Source organism: Pelobates fuscus, chromosome 10 (assembly GCF_036172605.1).
Source record: "Pelobates fuscus isolate aPelFus1 chromosome 10, aPelFus1.pri, whole genome shotgun sequence".
NCBI lineage: Eukaryota > Metazoa > Chordata > Amphibia > Anura > Pelobatidae > Pelobates > Pelobates fuscus.
The window spans coordinates 40,665,048-40,677,787 of NC_086326.1; the positions used below are offsets into that span (position 1 = coordinate 40,665,048).

At 45.8% G+C, this 12,740-nt stretch overlaps 1 protein-coding gene across 3 annotated transcripts in view; it reads left to right on the forward strand.

The window, feature by feature from the left end:
• The window catches only part of NCAPD2 (non-SMC condensin I complex subunit D2), a 29,561-nt gene extending 17,706 nt beyond the window's left edge, over positions 1-11,855 (forward strand). For all 3 annotated transcript variants that reach the window (XM_063435352.1, XM_063435354.1, XM_063435353.1), the window contains exons 21-32: positions 3,136-3,288; positions 3,448-3,623; positions 5,493-5,598; positions 5,823-5,946; positions 6,922-7,077; positions 8,028-8,205; positions 8,438-8,532; positions 9,083-9,163; positions 10,723-10,906; positions 11,154-11,286; positions 11,507-11,644; positions 11,740-11,855. In XM_063435352.1, the coding sequence (XP_063291422.1) occupies positions 3,136-3,288; positions 3,448-3,623; positions 5,493-5,598; positions 5,823-5,946; positions 6,922-7,077; positions 8,028-8,205; positions 8,438-8,532; positions 9,083-9,163; positions 10,723-10,906; positions 11,154-11,286; positions 11,507-11,644; positions 11,740-11,822 (1,607 nt within the window). In that variant the 3' untranslated portion in view covers positions 11,823-11,855. The remainder of the gene's footprint in view (positions 1-3,135; positions 3,289-3,447; positions 3,624-5,492; positions 5,599-5,822; positions 5,947-6,921; positions 7,078-8,027; positions 8,206-8,437; positions 8,533-9,082; positions 9,164-10,722; positions 10,907-11,153; positions 11,287-11,506; positions 11,645-11,739) is intronic.
• Positions 11,856-12,740: the final 885 nt, after the last annotated feature.

Here is a 12,740-nt window from a genome sequence, read left to right on the forward strand (position 1 = left end):
TGTTCCAAATGGAACGAATATAAAATACCGTATATACTAGAGTATAAGCAGAGTTTTTCAGCCCATTTTTTGGGCTGAAAAACCCCAACTCGGCTTATACTAGAGTCAAGGTCTGTATTATGGCAATTTGCATTGCCATAATACAGACTGGGGGGAGAGGGGGGCTGGCAGAGCTGTAACTTACCTTTTCTGCAGCTCCTGTCAGCTCTCTCCTCCTCTGCGCCGTCCGTTCAGCACCTCGGTCAGCTCCCAGTGTAAATCTCGCGAGAGCCGCGGCTCTCGCGAGACTTACAGTGTGAGCTGATAGAAGGAGCTGCACGGACGGCGCAGAGGAGGAGAGAGCTGACAGGAGCTGCAGAACAGGTAAGTTACAGCTCTGCCAGCCCCCCTCTCCCCCCCACTGAACTGCCACTGGACCACCAGGGAAGGAGAGCCCCCCTCCCTGCCATGTATCAAGCAGGGAGGGGGGACGAAAAATAAATAAAAAAGAAATAATAATAAAAAAGAAATAATAATAAAAAATAATAATAATAATAATAATAAAAAATAATAATAATAAAAAAGGGGGTATAAGGACCACTGTGGGGGGGGGGGGGTATAAGGACCACTATGGGGGGGGGGGGGTATAAGGACCACTATGGGGGGGGGGGGGTATAAGGACCACTATGGGAGGGGGGGGGGGTATAAGGACCACTATGGGAGGGGGGGGGGGTATAAGGACCACTATGGGAGGGGGGGGGGGGTATAAGGACCACTGTGGGGGGGGGGGGGTATAAGGACCACTATGGGGGGGGGTATAAGGACCGCAATGGGAGGGAGGGGGGGGATAAGGACCACTATGGGAGGGAGGGGGGGATAAGGACCACTATGGGAGGGAGGGGGGGGATGGATAAGGACCACTATGGGAGGGAGGGGGGGGGATAAGGACCACTAGGGGAGGGGTGAGTCAGGACCACTGGGGGAAGGGGGTGAAGGAACACGGGGGTGGGGAGGTAAGGACTACTGAGGGAGGAGGAGGGGAGGTCAGGACATATGGGGGGGGGGGGGGGCAAATATCCTTGCACCGGCCCTGCACACACTGCACTCATACACGCGCTGCACTCATACACGCGCTGCACTCACACACGCTGCACTCATACGCACACACGCTGCACTCATACGCACACACGCTGCACTCATACGCACACACGCTGCACTCATACGCACACACGCTGCACTCATACGCACACACGCTGCACTCATACGCACACACGCTGCACTCATACGCACACACGCTGCACTCATACGCACACACGCTGCACTCATACGCACACACGCTGCACTCATACGCACACACGCTGCACTCATACGCACACACGCTGCACTCATACGCACACACGCTGCACTCATACGCACACACGCTGCACTCATACGCACACACGCTGCACTCATACGCACACACGCTGCACTCATACGCACACACGCTGCACTCATACGCACACACGCTGCACTCATACGCACACACGCTGCACTCATACGCACACACGCTGCACTCATACGCACACACGCTGCACTCATACGCACACACGCTGCACTCATACGCACACACGCTGCACTCATACGCACACACGCTGCACTCATACGCACACACGCTGCACTCATACGCACACACGCTGCACTCATACGCACACACGCTGCACTCATACGCACACACGCTGCACTCATACGCACACACGCTGCACTCATACGCACACACGCTGCACTCATACGCACACACGCTGCACTCATACGCACACACGCTGCACTCATACGCACACACGCTGCACTCATACGCACACACGCTGCACTCATACGCACACACGCTGCACTCATACGCACACACGCTGCACTCATACGCACACACGCTGCACTCATACGCACACACGCTGCACTCATACGCACACACGCTGCACTCATACGCACACACGCTGCACTCATACGCACACACGCTGCACTCATACGCACACACGCTGCACTCATACGCACACACGCTGCACTCATACGCACACACGCTGCACTCATACGCACACACGCTGCACTCATACGCACACACGCTGCACTCATACGCACACACGCTGCACTCATACGCACACACGCTGCACTCATACGCACACACGCTGCACTCATACGCACACACGCTGCACTCATACGCACACACGCTGCACTCATACGCACACACGCTGCACTCATACGCACACACGCTGCACTCATACGCACACACGCTGCACTCATACGCACACACGCTGCACTCATACGCACACACGCTGCACTCATACGCACACACGCTGCACTCATACGCACACACGCTGCACTCATACGCACACACGCTGCACTCATACGCACACACGCTGCACTCATACGCACACACGCTGCACTCATACGCACACACGCTGCACTCATACGCACACACGCTGCACTCATACGCACACACGCTGCACTCATACGCACACTGTAAATAAATATTCAATTAATATATTTTTTTTTTAGGATCTAATTTTATTTAGAAATTTACCAGTAGCTGCTGCATTTCCCACCCTAGTCTTATACTCGAGTCAATAAGTTTTCCCAGTTTTTTGGGGAAAAATTAGGGGCCTCGGCTTATATTCGGGTCGGCTTATACTCGAGTATATACGGTACTTTAACTTGAAACTAGCTTATGTATGTAAAATCAACCTTGCTGTGACAAACTTAATAAAAAACAACTAACCAAATCATATCAGAAAACCTACAGGAACTTGTAACATATTTTATAAAGGGGTGGGGAGGACAATAATAAACACCCCTCACCCCTCTCCTGCCTGCAAAATTAGCAATATGCAAATTAGCAAACCTTGCTATTCAGTTGGTGCATATTGTTGCTACCAACAGAGGGCACTTTACAGGCTCCATAGCCAAGTAAACCTTGTTGGTTGCAATCCTCAGCAGGACAGCATAGCAGACAAAACCTTTAACACTAAATATTTTACACACCCTGCACCTATAATTGGGTACAGGGTGACTAAAACATAAGAATAGTCCAGGGACCTACCTAGTCTGTCTGAAGCTCCTGATGTTGACTAGTCACATACAATATTTTATTCTCTCCTGTCTTATGAAAAATAAAATCTCTTCTTACAGGGATTGGACGGTCTGACTCGCACTGGCTTCCGTTCAAGGAGACTGCGGTGAAGTTGGTGTATGAACTTGCAGAAGAACCTGATGAGATCTGCGCAGAGATCCTTCTGCAATGTAGCCGCCATGTTCTAGACCAGATCACTTGTACCGGGGAAGGTAAGACAACTGGTGGGAATTGTAGCTATTCACATTTTTGTGAGTTCTCTTGGAATGACTAGTGCCTGAGCATGTAAGTGTGTGCTTTGTTGTGCCTGTCTCTCTGCCACTGTCCCTGCTTGCTCTTGATCAGCCTTGTTAACCTTTCCCCATTCTCAGGTTCAACCTTGCCTGCCTTTCTCCTTACCCACCTGCTGTCTCTGGCCGGGGATGTTGTTTTTAACCACATTGTCCATTTGGAGCGAGCAGTTAGTGCAGAGCTAAGGCGAAGGAGAGTCTTCAAGGAGGAACAGGAGGCAGAGAAACTGGGACGTGGCAAGCAAAGGAAGAGCAAAGTTAGTTCTTGCAGTTAATGTGTTCTTTCTATAGGGCGGGTGTGTGCGTGTCCTTTCTATAGGGCGGGTGTGTGCGTGTGTCCTTTCTATAGGGCGGGTGTGTGCGGGTGTCCTTTCTATAGGGCGGGTGTCCTTTCTATAGGGCGGGTGTCCTTTCTATAGGGCGGGTGTCCTTTCTATAGGGCGGGTGTCCTTTCTATAGGGCGGGTGTCCTTTCTATAGGGCGGGTGTCCTTTCTATAGGGCGGGTGTCCTTTCTATAGGGCGGGTGTCCTTTCTATAGGGCGGGTGTCCTTTCTATAGGGCGGGTGTCCTTTCTATAGGGCGGGTGTCCTTTCTATAGGGCGGGTGTCCTTTCTATAGGGCGGGTGTCCTTTCTATAGGGCGGGTGTGTGCGGGTGTCCTTTCTATAGGGCGGGTGTGTGCGGGTGTCCTTTCTATAGGGCGGGTGTGTGCGGGTGTCCTTTCTATAGGGCGGGTGTGTGCGGGTGTCCTTTCTATAGGGCGGGTGTGTGCGGGTGTCCTTTCTATAGGGCGGGTGTGTGCGGGTGTCCTTTCTATAGGGCGGGTGTCCTTTCTATAGGGCGGGTGTCCTTTCTATAGGGCGGGTGTCCTTTCTATAGGGCGGGTGTCCTTTCTATAGGGCGGGTGTCCTTTCTATAGGGCGGGTGTGTGCGGGTGTCCTTTCTATAGGGCGGGTGTCCTTTCTATAGGGCGGGTGTCCTTTCTATAGGGCGGGTGTCCTTTCTATAGGGCGGGTGTCCTTTCTATAGGGCGGGTGTGTGCGGGTGTCCTTTCTATAGGGCGGGTGTCCTTTCTATAGGGCGGGTGTCCTTTCTATAGGGCGGGTGTCCTTTCTATAGGGCGGGTGTCCTTTCTATAGGGCGGGTGTCCTTTCTATAGGGCGGGTGTCCTTTCTATAGGGCGGGTGTCCTTTCTATAGGGCGGGTGTCCTTTCTATAGGGCGGGTGTGTGGGGGTGTCCTTTCTATAGGGCGGGTGTGTGGGGGTGTCCTTTCCATAGGGCGGGTGTGTGGGGGTGTCCTTTCCATAGGGCGGGTGTGTGGGGGTGTCCTTTCTCTAGGGCGGGTGTGTGGGGTGGTCCTTTCTCTAGGGCGGGTGTGTGGGGGTGTCCTTTCTCTAGGGCGGGTGTGTGGGGGTGTCCTTTCTCTAGGGCGGGTGTGTGGGGGTGTCCTTTCTCTAGGGCGGGTGTGTGGGGGTGTCCTTTCTCTAGGGCGGGTGTGTGGGGGTGTCCTTTCTATAGGGCGGGTGTGTGGGGGTGTCCTTTCTATAGGGCGGGTGTGTGGGGGTGTCCTTTCTATAGGGCGGGTGTGTGGGGGTGTCCTTTCCATAGGGCGGGTGTGTGGGGGTGTCCTTTCCATAGGGCGGGTGTGTGGGGGTGTCCTTTCCATAGGGCGGGTGTGTGGGGGTGTCCTTTCTCTAGGGCGGGTGTGTGGGGGTGTCCTTTCTCTAGGGCGGGTGTGTGGGGGTGTCCTTTCTCTAGGGCGGGTGTGTGGGGGTGTCCTTTCTCTAGGGCGGGTGTGTGGGGGTGTCCTTTCTCTAGGGCGGGTGTGTGGGGGTGTCCTTTCTCTAGGGCGGGTGTGTGGGGGTGTCCTTTCTCTAGGGCGGGTGTGTGGGGGTGTCCTTTCTCTAGGGCGGGTGTGTGGGGGTGTCCTTTCTCTAGGGCGGGTGTGTGGGGGTGTCCTTTCTCTAGGGCGGGTGTGTGGGGGTGTCCTTTCTCTAGGGCGGGTGTGTGGGGGTGTCCTTTCTATAGTGCGGGTGTCCTCAATCTGTGTGCGAGTAATATACTTGTTTCAGTAAACTCTGTATATGGTGGGTTAGAAATGAAATCTTTTTTTTTTTTTTTACAGGGTAATGATAGCACTATGGAGGACGAACTTGGCCTGGCTGGTGCTTCGGCAGATGATATTGAAGCAGAACTGATCCGGAAGATTTGTGACTCTGAGATTCTTGATGGTGAGTGGGTATTTTGTCAACGTTTTGGGGGGTGGTTAAACTGGTCAAACTGGAATGTGGATTTAAACTTCTGTAGTGCAAAACTAGGTTAAATTGGGAAGGAGTTCTATAAAACTGACATTTGAGTGGAAGGAGCAGTAGAGATTTAAAGTTTTTGGGTTGATTATACACACTTGGTTTTCTTACCTTTGCATATCTATGGCTCAAATTCCTTTCTGTAACAGGGAAACAGTACCTCTCTGCCTTCCTACCCCTTGTGCTCCAGATCTGCAGTAATCCAGGGAAATATAGTGATCCTGTTCTCTCTACCGTGGCTTCCCTGACTCTTGCAAAGTTTATGATGACCAGGTATGTGTGAACGTGGAGTCTGGAGGGTCACTCTGGGGGTTTTTTTTTTTTTTTTTTTTTATTGGTAGATGATCAGACACAAACTGTTGAAAGGAATACACTTTGAGTAAATGCTGTTGCATAATAGCCCAGTGTAGTCTTGTTCAACCTCACTTAGAAAAGTTGATATTGACAATTTGTGTAGGAATACTAGTATTTTTAATAGATTCTCAAAGAGCTGTAACTGCCTATGCGGTTTGTGTGTGATGGTGCAAGAAGCTACCCGTGCTCTGTTCTTTGACAATAGGGGGACAATATTGGTTGCAATCCAGGTTTTAATATTTTCTGTTGGTTACCAAGGACACTCCGTGACCATTTTATTAGGTACACATTTATATTATGGAGTTGGACCTGCCCACTTCCCTCATTGACCCCTGCAGAGCTAGTAGTCTTCATTTGATTTTTGTCTGAGATGGTATCACACAGTTGCTGCAGGTTTATCACCTCTTCCAAGCATTCTGATGGTGCTGTATTTGCTGGTGATCAGTGATGCTGGAGAATTCTGAAGTATGCTGAACTTGTCCTGTTCATAGGACCAGCTTAAGATGTGTATCATGTTGCATTATCATGCTGGAAATAAACATTCGGAAATGGTTACCCTATGGTCGTAAAGGGATGCAAATGATCAAGGAATAATTTCTAAATTTTGTCAATCTCTTTCAAGGCAATTTTAAAACCGTGTAATTGTTGAGAATCAAGTCATACCGTCTGGCCATATTGTGTTTAAAACACTCTTTTAAACACTACCCAGATATCGGTCCTAACGTAACGATTTGAGCATAATTTGCATGTGCTCAAACTCTCCTACTAATCCCAGTATTTTTCCCAATTGAGTGTATCAACAATGCAAGCTTATAGGTTTTATTTTATTTCGGTCTAGTCAATCTATCCTAACCCATATTTTATTAACCTGTTTCTCTGCTTATTCATTTCTAGTTCAGATTTCTGCGATAGTCATTTGCGATTACTATTCACTCTACTTGAGAAGTCTCCTCTGCCAAGAGTTCGTTCAAACATCATGATTGCGCTTGGTGACCTCAGTATCCGCTTCCCCAACCTCATTGAACCCTGGACCCCACACCTCTATGCCAGGTAAGCTTCCCTTCATCTGACACCATTCTAATAAGTAGGTGTTAAGCTGAGTGTTAGGGGACTGGATTATCCCCTTTTAAGCTCTTTATTTAGGTGTTTGGTGTTGACTCATTCTCACCCACTGTACGTTAGGTGTTTGTAGCAGGATGACTGAAGCTTAGTATGAGCATTGTCCATTGATCCCTGCTGATCTGTAGGAAGAATTTTGATTCGGCAAGTTCCAAGCCTGTATATAATTAGTAAGTGCAGAAGGCCATTCTATGTTCCAAAGTTGGAAGTTGTATGGTAAACCGCTGAAACAAATATCTGGTTATTTTCAGCTTTGCACTTCAACTCATTTACTAATCTATTAGCTGTACAATTAACCAAATACAAAGTTTGTGAACCACTTTATACTATCTGAATCTAAGAACTGGCTAGAATCTTAAAAGCACCTATGAGTAGAAAGTAACTGTTGGTTTTCAGTTTTGAATGTCCAAAGTACTTTGAAAATCATTCCTCATTAAATTAGATACTCTGACTGAAATCATACAAACATTCTCTAAATGTGACTAGAAAGGTAGCCTCCAAGTTTTAATTGGTTTATGGATTTTTTAAAAAATAAATAAATTTCTCCTTTTTCAAACATCAATTTCTTATCCTTTTCTTCCATAAAAAGGCCCCCTTGTAGGTATTAAAGCTCTTCAAGTTGTGGGGCTACTCCCCTCAGTCTACTAGTTTTGTTTTTTTGCACCAGAACCATGATCCAGATTAGAAAAAGTTGTGATGTTGGAAAACACAGAAAATATGCAGATTAACTATACTCCCGCCATACAGTTGTATATGCAAATTCCTTAATGGCTACCAAATATATTTAGAACGTGGTCACCTACCTCAGAATAAGAAAGTACCCCCACCCACCCATTATGGGTCAATTTTGATACCTCTAATTTGTCCTCTTGTCCTGTCAGATTGAGGGATCCTTCTCGGGATGTGCGGAAGACCTCTGGCCTTGTAATGACACACCTCATTCTGAAGGATATGGTGAAGGTTAAGGGACAAGTCAGTGAGATGGCAGTGCTGCTTATAGATTCTGATCAAGAGATTGCTTCACTCTCCAGGAATTTCTTTAATGAGCTCTCAAACAAGGTGGGTGATCCCACCGACCACACACAATGGAGGGGTTTGTTGAACAGGAGGCTTTTATATGGGGGTGGGTGTCCCAACAAGATATCTCTGGGAGATGTTGGCATGGTACAGTGTCCAGTAAGGATGATGAAATGGCCTTTGGTTAGGTGATCTGGGTTAGACTAGACGAAGGGAGTTGCCTGTCCAAGTAGATCACAATGCATCAGTAATCTAGATAATTTTCTCTTTACAGGGGAATGCCGTGTACAACCTTCTGCCTGATATTATTAGTAGACTCTCTGATCCAGACTGTGGAGTTGAGGAGGAATCCTTTCACACTATAATGAAGTATGTAATTAAGTTCAGAGAAAAAAAAATATGCTTGCTATAACAAATTCTTGTTTGTATGGAGTTGTGTGAGATGGCATCTGAATGAAGACAATTTGTGTTGGTGAGTCCTTGGTTTGGTCTGTATCCAGTTAACATTTAGGGTTATTAATTAAAGTGAGAATTGCTGGAAATTCAAAGTGATTTTCAATTTTAAGGCCATAACAGACTAACTGAAAACAGACTTGGACAGTTCGTTTAATTAGGCTGTTATGGCCTTAAAATTGAAGATCACTTTGAATTCCCAGCAATTCTCACTGAAGTGACTAATCTGAGTTTGAAAATTGTGGTATGATTTGTATATCATAATCTTACACAACTGTGGAACGTTGGCTATTTTGGGGAATTGTCTCTGTAACGTGTAATTCTGGCAGTGTTGGAGTATTGCAGCATGGCTGTCATTTGATTGCTGCGTCAAACTATTTTAAAGTTGAGCCATGTGCTCCTTCCTGCCACTGTTGGTGGAATGGTAGAAATCTACAGTAGGCATTAATGGTTCTTTCCCTCTTAGACAACTTCTCTCTTACATCACAAAAGACAAGCAGACAGAGAGCCTAGTAGAGAAAATGTGCCACCGGTTCCGTACAGCACAGTAAGTGGTTGTGTTTTGGTCTTTTTTTTTTATTTATCTTTTTGGAGTACTATCCATTAACCCCTTAAGGACACATGACGGAAATATTCCATCATGATTCCCTTTTATACCAGAAGTTGTGTCCTTAAGGGGTTAAAATCAAGGGGAAAATTGTTTAGTAGATATAACCAATGAGTGTGCAATTTTTATTCTTGGAAATGATTGACTTCTCAGTTAAAAGCCTCTGAAGCGATTTCCCCAGTGAGTGCACACTGGCTTCTGCACAGGGTTCTGAGAAGGCCAGAGATACTCTGTGGGGAGGCAGGAGCACTCAAGTGGAGTACATTTGTCACTTTTGTTGGCTCTGGGGAGCTTATGGAATCCAGATGCTAACCTCCCTGGCTGTTCAATTATTAAAAGTTCAGATTTCTCATAGAAATCCGCACTTAATAAAGTACCTTTTTTAATGGTTTACTCCACACCTATAAAGTACCTAGTCCTGCCACACCAGCAAATGTTTTTCTACAGAAAAACTATTTAGAGCACTTGGTTTTAAACCTTATTAGGTTAGCAAGCATAGAAAATGCTGTTGATCTAATGTTTTTTATTTGTTTCAGCATTACTGCTGGACAAACTGTCCACTGCCACCATAAAGGTTTGTGTGTGTGTTAAACTATAACTTGTTTACGTGTAATCACCACAGCAAATTACAAAATGGCATCTGACTTCTTTTTTTCAAGGGACTCTTTGCTCACTGGTTTTTTTTTTTTTTTTTTTTTTTTTTATAGAGATGAATGTTACTTCTGTAACACCCTGTCTGCCCCACCAATGCTCATTTGCACAGGAAAAATATCCCCTATCTCGTCGACACACTGGCTCCATAGCCAGTATCTAAACTGAGTGACTTCACATCACTCCATAGCCACGAATAGCAGCGCTGGCTAGGGTGACGCTATAGCAATCAGTGCATTTGCCGGGGTTGCTATGGGTGGAGAGCAGAGAACTTATGTGGGAGGTCTCCTCTGATCTCCCTGTCTCAATTCCTTAGCATTATATATCTGCTAAGGAATTGAGGCAGATGGGAGAAAAAACGAATTTAAATAAGTTTTCAACTAAATCTATAAATTTACAGTCAAGACTGCTAGTGCAATGTATAGATAGGATTTCAAGCTTTTTTTTTTTTTTTTTTTTTTTAAAAGAGCTGCAGTTTTTGCCCATGGCAGGTTTCCTTTAAAGTGGCTTCCAATCTACAGCGGAGCTCGGAGAGGAACATTGTGCTTTTTAATGTGTTGCATGTGAAGAGGAATTTTGTGCTCTCTTGGAGCATCTATCCACCTTGGGATGGACTCTAAAAAGTGGTACCTGGGAAAGGGCCCATGCCTCTCAAAACCTTTCAGATTCTAGAAGTTGGATAATGACTGGTGTTAACTTTACTTGCATGACTTCTGTCTTGTCATGCAAAATTTTAACCGTAGAAGAGAAAAATTGGTGGGAAAGCATCTGCCCCATAATGTGCTGGCTAAAAATATGCACAAATGCCACCTTTTAGTAAGCCGCATGTTTTTTTATGTTTATATCAGGACCGAGCGACAGTGGAGAGATCTTGCGCACTGCCTTTCTCTCCTGCCTTTCACAGAGAAAGGACTGCGAAAGATGCAGGATTGTTTTGACTGTTATGGGGACAAATTAAGTGATGATGATGTATACAACTCCTTTATAAACGCAGTGGCAAAGATGCGTCGAGGAGCAAAGCCAGAACTTAAGGTACAAACTTCCATTTCTGTGGGTGTGATTTTTTTTTTTTTTTTTTTTTTTTTTTTTTTAATTAAACAAATCAATGGTATGGGTGCTGGCTGGAACTTTTGCCGCCTGGGGGAAAAAAAGCAAGAGGTTGTAGGTGGCAAGAGACTGGATGGATGAATAGTTCTGACCAGGTCGATTGTTCAAGTGTTCCTACTTAATGTGTGTTTTTTATTTGTCATCTTCTCCCCCCCACCAATCTGTGCTGTAGACTCTGATAGAGGAGTTTGAACAAAAGCTGCACAAGTGTCATAATAAAGGTCTGGAGAATATGGAGAGTGAGGAACCTCAAGAAGAAAATGCAGAAGGCCATCCTCCACAGCCTGCCAGAAAAAATCCTCCTGGTGAGTCTGGTCTTGCTGGTGGGTGAAATGGTGAAATTTAATTTGTTTTCTGCAGTATCTGCCCTGTGCTCCGGTATTTGTGGGTACAAGAGACAGACTGGGGTCATGAAATGATGGTCGTATGGTGCGTAGAAATGGGAAACTAAAGTGAAGCCTTGGGTTATGTAACTGAAAGATTTTCTTTCCCTATCCTGCTCTTTGTTTATTTCTGCATGGTCAGCAAAGAGACAGCCGCTTTCCTCCATCAACTCTGTACAGAAACCTAAAAATGAAGATGATTTTCAGACGCCCAAGCATTGTCCGCGCAGGAACCCTCGCAAGACTGTGGTTGTTACGTTCTCTAGTGATGAGGAGTCTGGTAAGTAACATTTTTGTGTAAAAATATATAAACTTTAAAAATCCCATATCAAACCAAGTCTAAGAGAAAAGTCTACTTTTTTTTTATCTAAATAGATATGGAAGCCGAGCTGAGTGATGCGGAGACCCCAAAAAACCCAACACCCATTAGACGTACTTCTCGATCACGTGCTAAGTGACCTGCGTTTAATGCTTTTTATGTTTTTTAATGTTTTTATTCCTGTTTGAAAACTGATTTTTATCTTAAATATTAAATTCTTTGTTTTGGTTTTTACTCTTTTGGTCTGATCTGGTTTCTGATGAGCTTGTGTATAGTGTGATTTTCCTGTAAGAAGTCACTCTAGATGCATGTGCATTCAACATTATCTTCATAGCAGAATGTCTCTGCCTTTGTTAGAACTCACTCTCTTCCTCCCCTCTTAATGTAATGGTAGGAGCACTGTAATTGGACACAAAGCATTCCTCTGCTTTGTCACTTGTAACGTTACATCACGGTATGGCCATGTGGTGAAGAAAGTGGGTATTACTCTTTCATCTCTCCCCTAAATAGTTTGCTGTGTGCACAGGGGATTCAGTCAGTCTGATGTACACATGGTATTGGTTCTCTGTAATGTCACAAGTTGGCTAAATCGTGTGACATCTGTGTGAAAGCTGAGGTTTTGTCTGTTATGGAGTGCTCCGAATCTGTGTGGCTTTTGACAGGTCTGCCTCAGATCAGCTGATATGCATGGTGTGAAAATGTTTTGGTGGCATTGAATGTATTAAAATTTCTTCTGGAGCATGCGCAGTCGTATGTTTGTAGCTATAGGATTTACCAACCCAAAGATTAGGCAGCTCTTGGAGCTGCAATGGGAAGTAACTTATATTCAGAAGTAAGGAATATTCAGTAGTTTTCCTGTGTCCCTTTGCCGTGGGCATCGCCTGTGGTCGGTTCTACAACACTTAGAGGCGCTGTTCGGTGGAAATGTTCCCACGAACAAGACTATCGAGCTCCAGGGTAAGACTATTGACTCTGTTCTGTAGTTTGTTAGTGTGTTTTTTTTGTTTTTTTTTCAGTAAGGAATATTCAGTAGTTTTCCTGTGTCCCTTTGCCGTGG